The sequence below is a fragment of the Ochotona curzoniae genome, unplaced genomic scaffold, assembly GCF_017591425.1.
Source record: "Ochotona curzoniae isolate NIBS_2020 unplaced genomic scaffold, NIBS_Ocur_1.0 contig_43, whole genome shotgun sequence".
Taxonomy (NCBI): domain Eukaryota; kingdom Metazoa; phylum Chordata; class Mammalia; order Lagomorpha; family Ochotonidae; genus Ochotona; species Ochotona curzoniae.
Genome location: NW_024466218.1, coordinates 11426197 through 11440172, shown reverse-complemented (window position 1 = coordinate 11440172; position 13976 = coordinate 11426197). Strand labels below are relative to the sequence as shown.

Here is a 13976-nt window from a genome sequence, read left to right as displayed (position 1 = left end):
CAGTCCTGGAGCAATGAAGCTAACAAAGTCCCAGAGATATGGAAGCCACTCAAGTAACACTCTCAGAACACTCTTCCCCACATTGGGTCTCTAGGATGTCATCAAAGGATTGCCCCCCTTCGCCAGGTGCTGATGTAGTTTGACAGCAAGAAGCGGCCCTCTTTATGACCTCCCCTGTGGACTCAGAATAAAGAAAAGACTGAAACATGTGTCCTATCCACCTTCCCCCATACCTGACCCTGCCCACCTGAACCAGGCCCACATGGGCATGCAACCCTCTCAACAAGATAAACATTAAAATTAAAATCAAATAAATGACAGTAAACAAAATATGGATTACACATGTTTATCAGCTGATAAAAAATACATAAATTTGCAAACCTGTAAAGTCTTCTGTAAGCTATGATCACATAGCCTTTGTAGGTGAACGTTACTAGGCGTCCTTTAATCTGAGAGCAGACTCATTGAAACACAAGTATATTATCAGTCCACTTATACATTATTTACAATTTTAAGATTGTCAGTTTTGAACCCGGTACAATGTCTCAGTGGGTAAATCCTTGCCTTCCATGAGCTGGTTCACGTCCCAGCTGCTCCCACTTCCCATCCAGCTCCCTGCTTGTGGCCTGGGAAAGCAGTAGAGGATAGTCCAAAGCTTTGGGATCCTGTGCTCATGTGTGGGAGACCTGGAGAAATCTCCTGGCTTCAGATCGGCTCAGCTCCAGCAATTGTGAACCCTCGGGAAGTGAACTAGCAGATAGAAGGTCATTTTCTCTGTCTCTGATCTGCCTTTCCAATAAAAATAAGTAAATATTAACAAAAGAAAAGTTCAGATAACACCAAATTAACGTTGCTTTGCAGCCACTGCTTCTTTATTAATTTTTTAAGGGATGTTTATTTGAAAAGCAGAGAGACAGAGGTACAGAGTGATCATTTGTCCTCTGGTTCACTCCCCATATGTCCCCACTAGTCACAGCTAGGCAAAAGAGTCATGAATTCAATCCTAATTTCCCATGAGGGCACCTACCGATGCACTCTGAAATTTGGAGCGCTCATGTGCTATCTGAACTTCTGTACCAAACACTGCCCCCTGCAGGCGCTGTCACTTCTATCTAGCTCCAAGACTTTTTTTTTTTTTTTTTTTTTTACCCGCCAAAGAGATCCCCAAATTGCCTAATTCTTCCTCTTCTAGGTCCTCCAACAGCCGCATTCTATTTCTGGATTTACCTAATTTGGATATTTCATATACATGGAATCTTACAGTATGTAATCTTTCGTGTCTGGCTTCTTTCACTTAAAATGTTGGAGATTTATCTATATTGCAGTATCATGTATCAGTATTTTTTTTTCAACTGAGTAATACACCACATGGTTTCGATTGTTGTATTAAAAAGAAATTTGAAATCAGAAACTGTGAGTCTTTCTGTTTTGTTTTTGTTTTCATTGTTTTAGTCATTGGTGGTTTCATGAAATTTCATGATTTTGAAAAATACTATTTTTTAGTATAAAGTAAGAATTCCAAAGAGGGGAAAATGAGAGAGAGAGGGAGTAAGAGAGAGAGAGATCTTCCATCCATTGATTTATTCCCCAAATGTCCATCAGGGCTCAAGCTCAGCCTGTCAAAGTTGGGACCCAGGAGCTTCTTCCAGGTCTCCCATGTGGACACAGGGACCCAAGCACTTGAGCCATCCTCTGCTGTTTTCCCAGGACACTAACAGGGAGCTGGATCAGAAGTGGAACAGCTGAGATACAATCTGGTGCCCCTATGGGATGCCTACACTACAGAAGGAGAATTAGCTTACTGTGCCACTGAGCCAGCCCCTTTCCCTGGGTATTTTAATTGGAATAGTTCCCTAATCTCATTTTCAAATTGTTTCTTCTTAATGTGTAGAAACACACAGATTCTGTGTGTAGATCTTGTACTCTGCAATGTTGTTGATTTTGCTTATTATGTTTATTTTTTTGGTGTGCGGTTGACAAAATTTCCCCTATCAGAAGACATACTATTATATCATATATATTATTTGATATTACACAATGTATTATATATTATATTACATAGAGCAGATTTTACTCCTTTCTTTTGAAGACAAGATATGCCAGTAAGTCATAAGTATCTAAGGTTTTAACAATTAGCTAAAGTGAAAAAACAGGAATAAATACTGATGTCAATACATCTAGATCTACCATCTTGGTGTCCAAAACCATACACAGTCTACTAATGTATTAATGAGAGCACGATGCAGGACCAGCCACAGAAGACTCAGATTAAGAGATGACAAATGACTTGGTGCTTTGAGCAAATCGGTAAAAAAAAAAAAAGAAAGAAAGAAAGAAAGAAAGGAAGGAAGGTAGGTAGGTCACATTTCAAAGAACAGACTACTATACAAGCCAAAGAAGACAGGCAAGTGTGTGAACAACATAGGAAAGACATGCTACATTTATTTGAGAGTGGGAAAGAAAACAGGACTGGACATGAAGGTTTTGAAAGTTTGGGTAGGGCCCAGTGCGGTGGCCTAGCAGCTAAAGTCCTCACCTTGAATGCACCGGGATCCCATAAGGTTGCCAGTTCTAATCCCAGCAGCTCCACTTCCCATTCAGCTCCCTGCTTGTGACCTGGGAAAGCAGTCGAGGATGGCCCAAAGCCTTGGGACCCTGCACCCGTGCGGGAAATCTGGAAGAAGTTCTTGGCTCCTGGCTTTGGATAGGCTCAGCACTGGCCATTGTGGTCACGTGGGGAGTGAATCATCGGATGGAAGATCTTCCTCACTGTCTCTCCTCCTCACTGTATATCTACTTTTGCAATAACAAAATAAATTAAAAAGGAAAAAAAAGAAAGTTTGGGTAGAAAGCAGATAGAGGACCAGGTGTTTGTTGCTGTAGCAAAGATACCACTCGGAATTTCTGCATTCTATGCAGGAGTGTTGGTTTGAGTCACAGTTCCATGTCCAGTTCTGGCTTCCTGCTGGTGCACACCCTGAGAGCCATCAAATTATGGCTCAGGTACTTGTGCTCACGCCATCCATGGAGAGATCTGGATCGGGCTCAGCTCCTGGCTCTCAGTTCCCACTTGGCTCAGCCCCAGCTATTGTGGGCATTTGGTGCTGATGGAGAAGGGGCTGGTAGATGCAGGAATCTGTCTCTCTCTTTTCAAACAAAATGGAATTAAAAAAAATAGATTTATTTATTTGAAAGATGGACAAAGAGAGAAGGGAAAAGAGAAAGATCTTTGACCCACTGGTTTACTTCTTAAATACTTACAATAGCTGTGTGTGCATCACACTGACGCTATTGCTGCCTTACCAGGTACGTTGACAGGAAGCTAGATCAGTTGCAGAGTGACCAGGACTACAACGACCACTCTAGTTTGAACGCTGACATACTAAGCACCATCTTCTTAGCCCAGTGTTTCATGACACCAACCTATCAATGAAATTTGTTTTAAAAGAAACGAGGTAGAGGTGAAGAGAATAGAAAGTTTTAGAATCCCAGATAAAAATGTAAATTGGGAGATGAAGAGTAGGAATTCTGATGACTTGGGAGTTTAGGAAAAGATAGTTTCGAAGATATATTTAGATCTCAGAAGGTGGGTGACACTTGACTAAGCTAAGTTTTGAAACTAGGCTCAGTAGACTAGATCAGCAAAGGGAAAAACGAAGAATGAAGAGTCAAGATTTTTGGAGAGGAAGAGAAAGATCACTTCATCCCTTCAGCTTTCTCCAAACCTCAAGCCGTAGAGCAGCAACTAACGAGAAGAAACAGTCCTTACAAGCAAATCACGCAGGCATTTTTATTACCCACTTGTTGCCATGTTCTTTTTCTTTTTCTTAAATATTTATTTTAGATTTTATTGGAAAGTCAGATTTATAGAGAGAAGGAGAGACAGAAAGATCCTCTCTCTATCTGCTGGCCTACTCTCCAAGTGGCTGCAGTGGCTGGAGCTGTGCCTATTCCAAGCTAGGAGCCAGAAGCCTCCTCTGAGTCTCTTACACAGGTGCAGGGTCCCAAAGCTTTGGGCTGTCATCAACTGCCTTCTCAGGTCGCAGACAGGGAGCTGGAAGGGAAGTGGAGTAGCCAGGACATGAACCTGTGCCCATACAGGATCCCCACATGTGCAAGGTGAGATCTTTAGCCACTAGGCTACCACACTGGGCCCATAGGTGTAAAGTTCTTGAACAGTGCTCCTCAAAGACGGTTTCATCATTCCTGTGGTATCATATGCTGTGAGATACTCAGAAACATGACACTAAGGCTTTAGCAGGAAGCAGGATTTATTTACTTGTGCTACCAAAAGGCCCAGTGGATTCGTATCCAAAATTCTGTGCCCATGAACAGAGTGGGAAATTGGCTCCTGTATGATCCTGGTTTCTTTGTCTCCCTTATGTGGTTACACGCATTTTGACTGGTTACTTTAAAGCTATAGGCTTGGGCCCGGCGCGGTGGCACAGTGGTTAAGGTCCTTGCCTTGCACGCCCGGGATCCCATATAGGCGCCGGTTCTAGTCCCGACAGCCCCGCTTCCCATCCAGCTCCCTGCCTGTGGCTCGGGAAAGCAGTGGAGGACGGCCCAAGCTTTGGGACCCTGCACCCGCATGGGAGACCTGGAGGAAGTTCCTGGCTCCTGGCTTCGGATCGGCATAGCATCAGCCGTTGGGGAGTGAATCATCGGATGGAAGATCTTCCTCTCTGTCTCTCCTCTCTGTATATCTATCTGCCTTTCCAATAAAAATTAAATATATCTTTAAAAAAATTTAAAAAAAATAAAGCTATAGGCTTGCTCTAAGGTAGTGCATGGGTACCTAGTTACCAGTTAGGCCAGCATGCAATTCTTCCCTTTGAGGGTCTTGAACTTTCCTTTTGAATCCAGAGAGCCTTTTAATTTTTTCCTTTTGAAGGTGCCTCCCTCACTTATGTGCCTGGAAATTTTTAAAAGGTTTATTTATTTTCATTGAAAGGCAGATATACAGAGAAAAGGAGAGACAGAAAGATCCTGCATCCACTGGTACACTCCATAAGTGGTACAACAGCCAGAGCTGAGCCAATCCGAAGCCAGGAAGCAGGAGCCTCCTCAGGAGGGCATTGTGACCCTAGAAGATCAGCGAGCACAGGATTACAGTTGATTGGCTACTATTTGCATGATTGGGTATCATTTGTATAAGAACAGTTGAGTGGACCTCATGTGTATGAGAACACTTAGTGGAATATACAAGACAAAAGGAGTTCCAAACAAAAGCACAGAAACAGTTGATGGGTTTTGTTGATAAGCTCAATACTTCCTCCCTTATCCCATATGACCCTCAGTGTATAAAGTCTGATGCCACTAATAAACTTTGGCTTTTGACCATCAGTCAGGATCCACGCATGTTATTATCGGCTCTGTACACCAAGTCCATCGCTGCGGGACAGCAACAGGGCCCAATGCCTTCCCAGGCCACAAACAGGGAGCTGGAAGGGTAGCAGAACATCTGGGACATGAACTGGTGCTCATATGGGATCCTAGCGCATGCAAGGCGAGGACTTCAGCTTGCAATTCAGCGCTGGACCCATTTGGAAATTTCTTATATTACTATTTAGAATGCATGTTCATCCTTTTATTGCCTTGATGAATTATCCAAGTCAAGACAAGTAGGATGTAAGACTTGCTGGTTTAGAGTCTGGCATTGTGATGCAGAAGGTAAAGGTGTCACCTGCCACCAATGCAACCATTTAAGTCCCAGATGCTCCATTTCCAATCTGGCTCCATGATAAGGTGCTTTGGAAAGCACTGAAGGATGGTCCAAGTCCCTGGGCCCCTGCATCCACATCGGAGACCTGGAAGAAGCTCCTGAGTCCTGGCTTTGTTTGTGGTCAGCTGCAACCCTTAGCTCCTTGGGCAAAGGCGCTGGTTCTTCTGCAGCACTGATGATACTTAGTGAAACTGTAGAGACGGTGCATGTTTTTTTAATGTAACTGATTACATAGGTTTCCAAAGTGGCTAGCCAACATATGCCAATGCATACACCTCTGTAGGGACTGAGTTCGACTTACTTAAAGAAACATGGATGTACGTGTACTCATCTAGAGGAACTGTATAACGGAGACTAGCATACCATGAAGTGAAGAGAGCAGTATTCATCTCTACTCCCAATGAAACTGTTAAACAGATCTTGACAGTAGGGTGCTGGTCTTCCTACCATTGTCTATACCTACAATATGAGGTTACAATTAAACAGCCTGAATGATGGACTTGGTGACTGTAGAAGAACTTACACTGTTGTAACAATATAAGGGCAATCAGTGGAGGGGGATGGAGGAAAGGGGAAGGTGGGGGTAAATTCCACAGCCTATCCTAAGACATACATAAAAGAGATTGCCACCAGGTGGGCTCGAGGCCCAGCCAGCCTCGCCCTCCCGCTCCAGGCCTGACCCGGAGCACACGCACTTGCTGCGGCCTCTCCCCTTCCGTCCCTCGGAGGCGCCTCCTCCCGGGCTGTGCTGCGCGCCTGACGTCACTGCCGGCCGGCCGCCATCTTGCTGGTTTGCGGCCGGGCCCGGAGGAGCCGGCGGCGGCGGTGAGGGCGTGGGGAAGGGTGGGGTGAGGGGGCGAGGCCGCGACGAGGGCGGCGAAACTCTCCTCCCCTCCTGCCCCACCGCGCGGGCCGGCGTGAACGTGGTGTCGGAGGGATGTCCGCCTTCTCTGAGGCGGCGCTGGAGAAGAAGCTGTCGGAGTTGAGCAACTCGCAGCAGAGCGTGCAGACCCTGTCCCTGTGGCTTATCCACCACCGTAAGCACTCGCGGCCCATCGTCACCGTGTGGGAGCGGGAGCTACGCAAAGGTGAGTGGGCCGGGACCCGCCGGGACCCCCGGCAGGCTGCCCTGCACCCCCGGCGTGCGGAGCCCTGGGTCGGGGCCCGCGCGCGATGGTCCGCGGGCTGGGGAGGAGCGGCGCCGCCGAGCAGGTGTGGAAGGAGAACGGGAGGGGTCAACATCGCAGAAGGTTGATTGAAAACAAATAGTGTGGCCTGGGCTTGAGACTGTGCCCAGTTAAGGCCAGAAAGGCAGGCAGGTTCTAGGTTTATTTCCGTGGGTTACCATGGAGGATAGGCGAAGGAGAGGTAGAGAAGTAGGGAGAAGGTAGGTGCCTGGGACTTTGATCGCGCCTGTAACCGTATCGGCCAGCCTTGCGGAATTAACGGAGGAATCGGCTGTGGAGCTGGGGTGTCTAAAATAGAAGGTGCATGATGTGAACAGGGGCCCAGATTTTGGACACTCTGGATTGGGCAAAGTTTCTTGGCAGACGTCTGAAAGGCGTTAGGTTTGATACCTTTGTTGCAGTGTTTATTTTGCAAAAACAGTTCAGAGTGCTTCTATAAACAAAACAAACTTTTTTTTTTTTAAGTAGATTTGTGTCTCTGAAATACCTAGAGCAACTTTATTTATGTGGCTTGGATTTTGTTAGTCTGAACATAATACATTTGCTTAGTCTGACTTTGATTCATGATTCGTTGGATAGAGTGAGCACTCTTTATTATTGGTTCAGATTTTTCTTAAGTATTTAGAATTGTAGTCCTTATTAAGCAAAAAAGACGCTTGCCTGCTGACCCAAGTGGGAGCTGAGTGGTGATGTTGGTATGAGAGCCAAAATATGATGTTACTGGCTGCATGGAGTGAGGATGCGTTGTAGGTATTGTGTTATTTGCTTATGGCTAAGGAAATGTCAGAAGAAATTGATTTACCGTATTGTTTTTCACTTTTATGTGTATGTAAGGCCAAGTGGCTTTATTTTTCTTTTTTTTTTTAAATTTTATTTTTGTTTTGTTTTGACAATCTTTACATAGTTAATTAGGGTAAGAAGGTTCAAGGGCTACAGGAAAGTGGATAATACTAGTATGTTTTCCATATTGTTACCTTCATGTTAAAGGGGGGTATTAAGGGAGAAGGCCCACCCGTTTTCCCACCCTCCCCAGGTCCCGGATGTAGGGAGGGCATGCTCTGAGGTTCTTGCTCAAGTGGTTTTGATATTGCAAAAGTTATGAATCGCTGTCAATCTTGCCACTCCAAGCACTATGAGGTCTTTGAAAAATCCACTGATTGACATAGTCCATCATAGCTTAGATGGCTGGTTGACCTATTTTCTTCGTTAGGGTTCTGAGTCCAGCATTTAGATTAGGAAGATCTCCAAAGAAACTTCTTGTATGTGCTAACAAGTACGGGGCCTGGCTCCGTCCATTGCCCCAATCAGCTGGTGGTTGCAATTGCTGGGTTGGTTTTGTTTTCACTCCCGACTTCCACTGGAACCAATGGGTGTTGCAGTCCAGCCTGGTTCTGCCCAGCACATACTTGGCCCTCACATAAACCAGTGGGAGCTGCAGCCTAGTTGGAGCGACCCACTATAACCCCCACCAGGCCCGCCCCCTACCCTGGTTTGCCAGTAAGTGTAGCAGTAATCCAGTCTGTCTCACACCCCATTCCACCCCAGCCGCTATCTTAGTTTTATGTCCTGCCGTGGAAGTGGTAACGCCAGAGGGATGAGCCCACTATTTCCCTCCCAGGCCTCTCCCACTCCCAGATTCCAGCTGATGCTGTGGCTAAGCCCAAACAACCCTCGCCCACTTTAATTTTGTTTGCACCAGTAGGAATAATCAGCCCAGCCCGGCTTTTCCCTGATCTAGTCCACATGAGGCGCACAGGTGTGGTAGCTCTCCCCAGTCTGGTCTGCCCCCAATCCCAGCCTATGCTCTCCTGCGGAAGTAGCTGTCCTGCAAAGGAACCCTCCCTTATTCCCCTGCCAGCTCTGCCCACTTCCTTTCTTGTTCTCAGGCTGGTTGGGCGCTGTGGTCCCTTCCGGTACAGGCAACCTCACCTTGGCATTCCATATTGTGCACTAGTCTTCTTTGCGACCAACCCTTGGTTGACCCACACTGGTGCCTGGATTTGCCAGTGGTTGACGTGGACAGATTCAGCCTGGTCTTGCCCCACGTTTGCCAATTGCATGCCAGTTTGTAGCTTTCCATGGCCTTTTCTGGGCTGTTTCCTATCATGTTTCTTGGGCTTACCTGCTGTCTGTGTCCTGCCAGAGGAGTTGTCCAGGCTCCTCCATCAGAACCTCTCCCAATGCCGGGTTTCACACTTACCAGTGGGTCCATGAGCCAACCCTACTCAGTCCACCTCCTGTCATAGCAGGAACTGTGGCTTTTCCTGACTGGCCTTCAACCCAATCTGGTTCTTGCTGTTGGATGTTTCAGCCCAGCCATGGTTTGTCCATACCCACATATGGCTCACACGTGGCTCAGTAGGGGTTTGAGACCTTGCGTAGTCCATCATACATCTGCCCTGGTCCTCCAGGACACCAAGGGGTGTTGGGGTCCGGCCAGTTTGGTGCATCCAATCCCAGTCCACACTTGTGCCAAGGGAGACTACAACTGATTCCAGATCAGAACGCAGCCCCCCTTCCAGGCCACGCGCCGCGCCTCTTGGTAGGAACCTCAACCCAGCTAGGGTTGTCCCCTTTGCTCCCCAACCGGGCCTGTTCCCAGCCATAGATCACTTGCCTGCCAGTGGATGCTCTGACTCAGCTTGGCACAGTTCCTCCCCTGTCCCGAACTCTGCCTTAGACACTGTGGCTTAGTGTCCCTGGCTCCCGCAGACCAGTAGGTACAAGAGCCTAGTTCGGCATGACCTCTGCTCCCTCCTGGTTTCTAGTTTTACTTGTGGGCTAAGGTTTGCTCAGTCGTGCCTAATCTACTCTGTTCCATTACCAGTTGACACATTGGCCAGCTGTTGAAGCTACTTTTGCAGGACAAGCCCCAAGCCATAGCTTCTGCATGACTGGAATTTGGTGCTCAGCATTATTAGTGATTACAAGTTTTACAAAGGAAGAGTTACTGCCCGTTTCAGGTCCAAGAAGCACAGTGGGTTCAACCTGAAGCTAATTAAGCAGCAACTCAAAGAACCAATTCCCCAGAGCTCCCCGGCCAGGTGGTCAGCAGGCGGAGCCTGGTACCAAATGGCACACTGGCTTCCCGGGAACAGCTCACCATGTGTACATGGCGGCTGTCTGGGATCCAGGCATGAGACGCCCTGTCCTGAGACCCACCCTTATTTTTCTTTTTTAAGATTTATTTATCAGATGGAAGATCTTCCTTTCTGTCTCTCCTCCTTTCTGTATATCTGCCTTTGCAATAAAAATACAATAAATCTTTAAAAGAAAAAGATTTATTTATTTTTATTAGAAAGGCAGATTTACAGAGAGACAGGTCCCCCATCCACTGGTTCACTTCCCAAATGGCCACAGTAGCCAAAGCTGAGATGATCTGAATCCAGGAGCCTCTTTCGGGTCTGCTACATGGGTGCAGGGTCCCAAGGATCTGGACCATCCTCTACTGCTTTCCCAGGCTACTAGCAGGGAGCTGGATGGGAAGTGGAGCAGTTGGAGGATGAACTGGGGCCTATATGTGGTGCTACCGCTTAGAGATAGAGGGTTAGCCATTGCACTGGCTCCTGTGAAACGGCTTTCACAGTATGTTCATCTGTGAGTGGACAGCATTAATGTAAATACCCAAATGGGAGGATGGGGGTGGGTGGCGTTTTGGTCTAGCGGGTAGAGGGAACTTTGATTTTGGCCTGGCTGCTCCACTTCCAACCCAGCACCCTGTTAATGTGCCTCGCTAAGCAGTGGAGGTTGGTACGAATTCTTGGACCCTGCCACCTGTGGCAGATGTTGATGAAGAGGCTGGTGTCCTGCTATCTTGCTTGGCCTCTGCTGTGGTTGCGGCAGTTGGGGAGTGAACCGAGTGGGACGATTTCTTCCTCCTTCTACCTCTTCTTTCTTACTGTCTTTCAAATAAAATAATTCAAACAACCATACAGAAAGAACCTTGAAAGGTCCAGTGGAGTTGGCTTTGCTTCTGTGTTCCACTGGACTTCAAATCAGCCTCAGCTTTATCCTTATTATTGCTGAAAGCACTGAGAAACACAAGCGAGCCCTGAAGAGTTGACACCCTGGGGCTCTTGAGGATGGTCACACAAATGATCAGAAAATGGGAATGATGGTTCTAGGATTTTCACAGGTGGAAGCTTGAAAGGCCAGTAAGTGATACTTAATCTTGCAACTCAGAAGGAAAATAAAGTGGAGTGGTACCACTGTTCATTATTTTGGCAACAGAAAAAGCTGTGAAGAACTGTCGTGGATAAAGAGAAATAACATTGTGATGCTGCTTGGTGGGAATGTGGAAAGGTGTATCCTTTGTAGGGATGGACTTGACAGTGGATACTGAAGTTGCAAGTTTGTGTCCTCATAAGCTGCAGTTCTCTTTGTAGAATGTGAGTATACCCCAGAAAGGAGTATCATGTTGGCAGCCTTGTAGTAAAAGAATTGAAAACAGCTTACACTCCATTAGTTACAGAATGGGCCTAAGTTATGAAATTCATATAAAACTGTCTTAACAGTTTTTGTAAATGGGCCCAGAACTGCATAAAACAGCATGACTGAATTAAAATTAAGCAGCAGGGCCTGGCGGTGTGGCCTAGCGGCTGAAGTCCTCACCTTGAACGTCCCGGGATCCCATATGGGTGCTGGTTCTAATCCCAGCAGCTCCACTTCCCTTCCAGCTCCCTGCTTGTGGTCTGGGAAAGCAGTCAAGGATGGCCCAAAGCCTTGGGACCCTGCACCCGCGCGGGAGACCCAGAAGAAGTTCCTGGCTCCTGGCTTTGGATCAGCATAGCATCGGCCATTGTGATCACTTGGGGAGTCAATCTTCGGATGGAAGATCTTCCTCTCTGTCTCTCCTCCTCTCTGTACATCTGACTTTGCAATAAAAAAGTCAGATATACAACAAACAAAAATTAGAGTGGGTGAGGGATGGTTGGTCCCAGCCGCAGGAACAACTGGCAGAAGCTGGTACTGGGGGCTAATTCTGTCAAGTTAAATCACAGAACCACCTGGAGAGTGCATAATCCAGGAGTGGGAGTGGCCTAGGAGAGAAATAGTGGGCTCCTCCCTCTTGGGTTACCACTCCCACTGGAGGGCACAAAAAACCAGGACTGGAGCTGGGGTGGCTAGACAGAGAGGTACCCAACAACAGCCGTGCGGGCTGGATTAGTGGAGCTGGTTAGATGAAACTAGGCTTTAGTGCCCATTGACAAGAATGAGAGCTGAATGGGATGTGGGACAGAATGGACTAGTCTGCTGTACATATTGGCAAACCAGGGTAGGGGGCGGACCTGGTGGGGGTTATTGTGGGTTGCTGTGACTAGGCTGCAGCTCCCACTGGTTTATGTGTGTGCTGGGCAGAACCAGGCTGGACTGCAACGCCCATTGGTTTCCGTGGAGGACAGGGCTGGAGGCAGAACCGACCCAGCAATTGCAACCACCAGCTGATTGGGGCAATGGATTTTTCCAAGCCCTGTACTTGCTAGCACATACAAGAATCTGGTCTGGACACACCTCAGACAGAGTTTCTTTGGGGACCTCCCCAATCAAAGTGCCGGACTCTGAACCCCAACCAAGAAAAGACAGAGACAGAGGACAGAACGGGTCAGCCAACCACCTCAGCCATACGTTGACAATGAAGAGCTGGGTAGGTGGAGACTCTGCGATGAACCATGTCAATCAATCAGTGGATTCTTCATTGACCTCATTGTGCTTGGAGTGGTGAGATTGGCAGCAGTTCATGGCTGATGGGCTATCAAAACCACTTGAGCGGGACCCTCGGAGCATGTCCCGCATTTGGGACCTGGGGAGGAGACTGGGTGGGGCTTCTCCCTTAAGATCCCCCTTTATCTCAGATACATGAAGGAAACAATATGGAGATAATAGTCTTGCCCACTTTCCTGTGGCCCTTGAACCTTTTTTACTCTAATTAACTATGCATAGATTGTCAAAAATATAATTTTAAAAATGGAAAAAGAAAAAGCTCTTAAAAAAAAATACACAGTAATGCTTAACACCATATTCCAGGATAGTGGTTACCATGGGGAGAGAGAAAATGGCTTAAAATTTAAGCTAATATTGTGGAATATATTTTTTAAAAATAAATTTTTAAAAATTAGCTGGGTTCTGGATTGCTTCATAATTCGAAAAAAGGTAAATGCCTGAGAGTAGTCTAAGAGGCTTTTAAAGGAGGGTGGCGATGGTGCTGTTGATGGAAAGTGGAAAGTTGGTGGAAGGTGCAGCAGTGGGGTTTAATGTAGCTGCTGCTGTGACCAACTGCTGCACACTGGTGGGGCAGTCCTGGCTGTTGTGTCCAGTGTTCCTCAAATTCAGGATCCTGTCTCCTGTGGTACAATGGTAATGGGAACCACTCAGTACCCAGGAACCAATGATCATTGTATTGTAATTGGGGATTATATATTGATTATCAAGTACCTGGTGGGCTCTGCTTTGAATTTTGTGCTTGCACAGCTCTATTGTGCTACCTTTAATGGCAGTTCTTATATACTTGTATTTGTTGAATTTGAGTTTACGAAAAAAGGCTGTAAGTATATGAGAAGTTAAAATAAGTATTCTTAGCTGTGCTGATTTATTTTGTTTTTAAAAAAAATAGAACAGTTAAAGAACATTTGCTTTAAAAAACCACCAACACCCATCTTTAAAATAAGGAAGTTCTGTTCTGGATTGACAAATTCAGGACCTCATAGATTGTCTTGTACATGCTTCTTTTTCTTCTGAAGTTAGAATGAATTGGTAGACATTGCTTTGTCTTATCCTCAGCATCCCATATGGGCACAGGATAGAGTCCATGCTCCACTTCTGATCCAGCTGCCTGCTAATGGCCTGGGAGAGCAGTGGCGGATGACTCCAGTCCTTGGGTTTCCTCCATGGGAGACCTCCAAGAAGCTCCTGTTGGCTTCCGAACAGCTCAGCTGCAGCCATCCAGGGAGTGAACCAGCAGTTGGAAGACCTTTCCTTCTGTTTTCTTCCTTTGTAAAATCTGCCTTTCCAAAAAAAAAAAAAAGTAAATAAAAATAAATAATTAACAAAAATACTTAAAATTTGAA

At 46.5% G+C, this 13976-nt stretch overlaps 1 protein-coding gene across 2 annotated transcripts in view; it reads left to right on the top strand.

Annotated features, from left to right (window-relative positions):
• Window positions 1-6506: 6506 nt before the first annotated feature.
• RPRD1A (regulation of nuclear pre-mRNA domain containing 1A) overlaps window positions 6507-13976 on the top strand; it is a 54954-nt gene continuing 47484 nt past the window's right edge. Inside the window, exon 1 of one of the 2 annotated variants that reach the window (XM_040984899.1) lies at window positions 6507-6813. In XM_040984899.1, the coding sequence (XP_040840833.1) occupies window positions 6663-6813 (151 nt within the window). In that variant the 5' untranslated portion in view covers window positions 6507-6662. The remainder of the gene's footprint in view (window positions 6814-13976) is intronic. The other variant, XM_040984900.1, reaches the window with a different exon arrangement.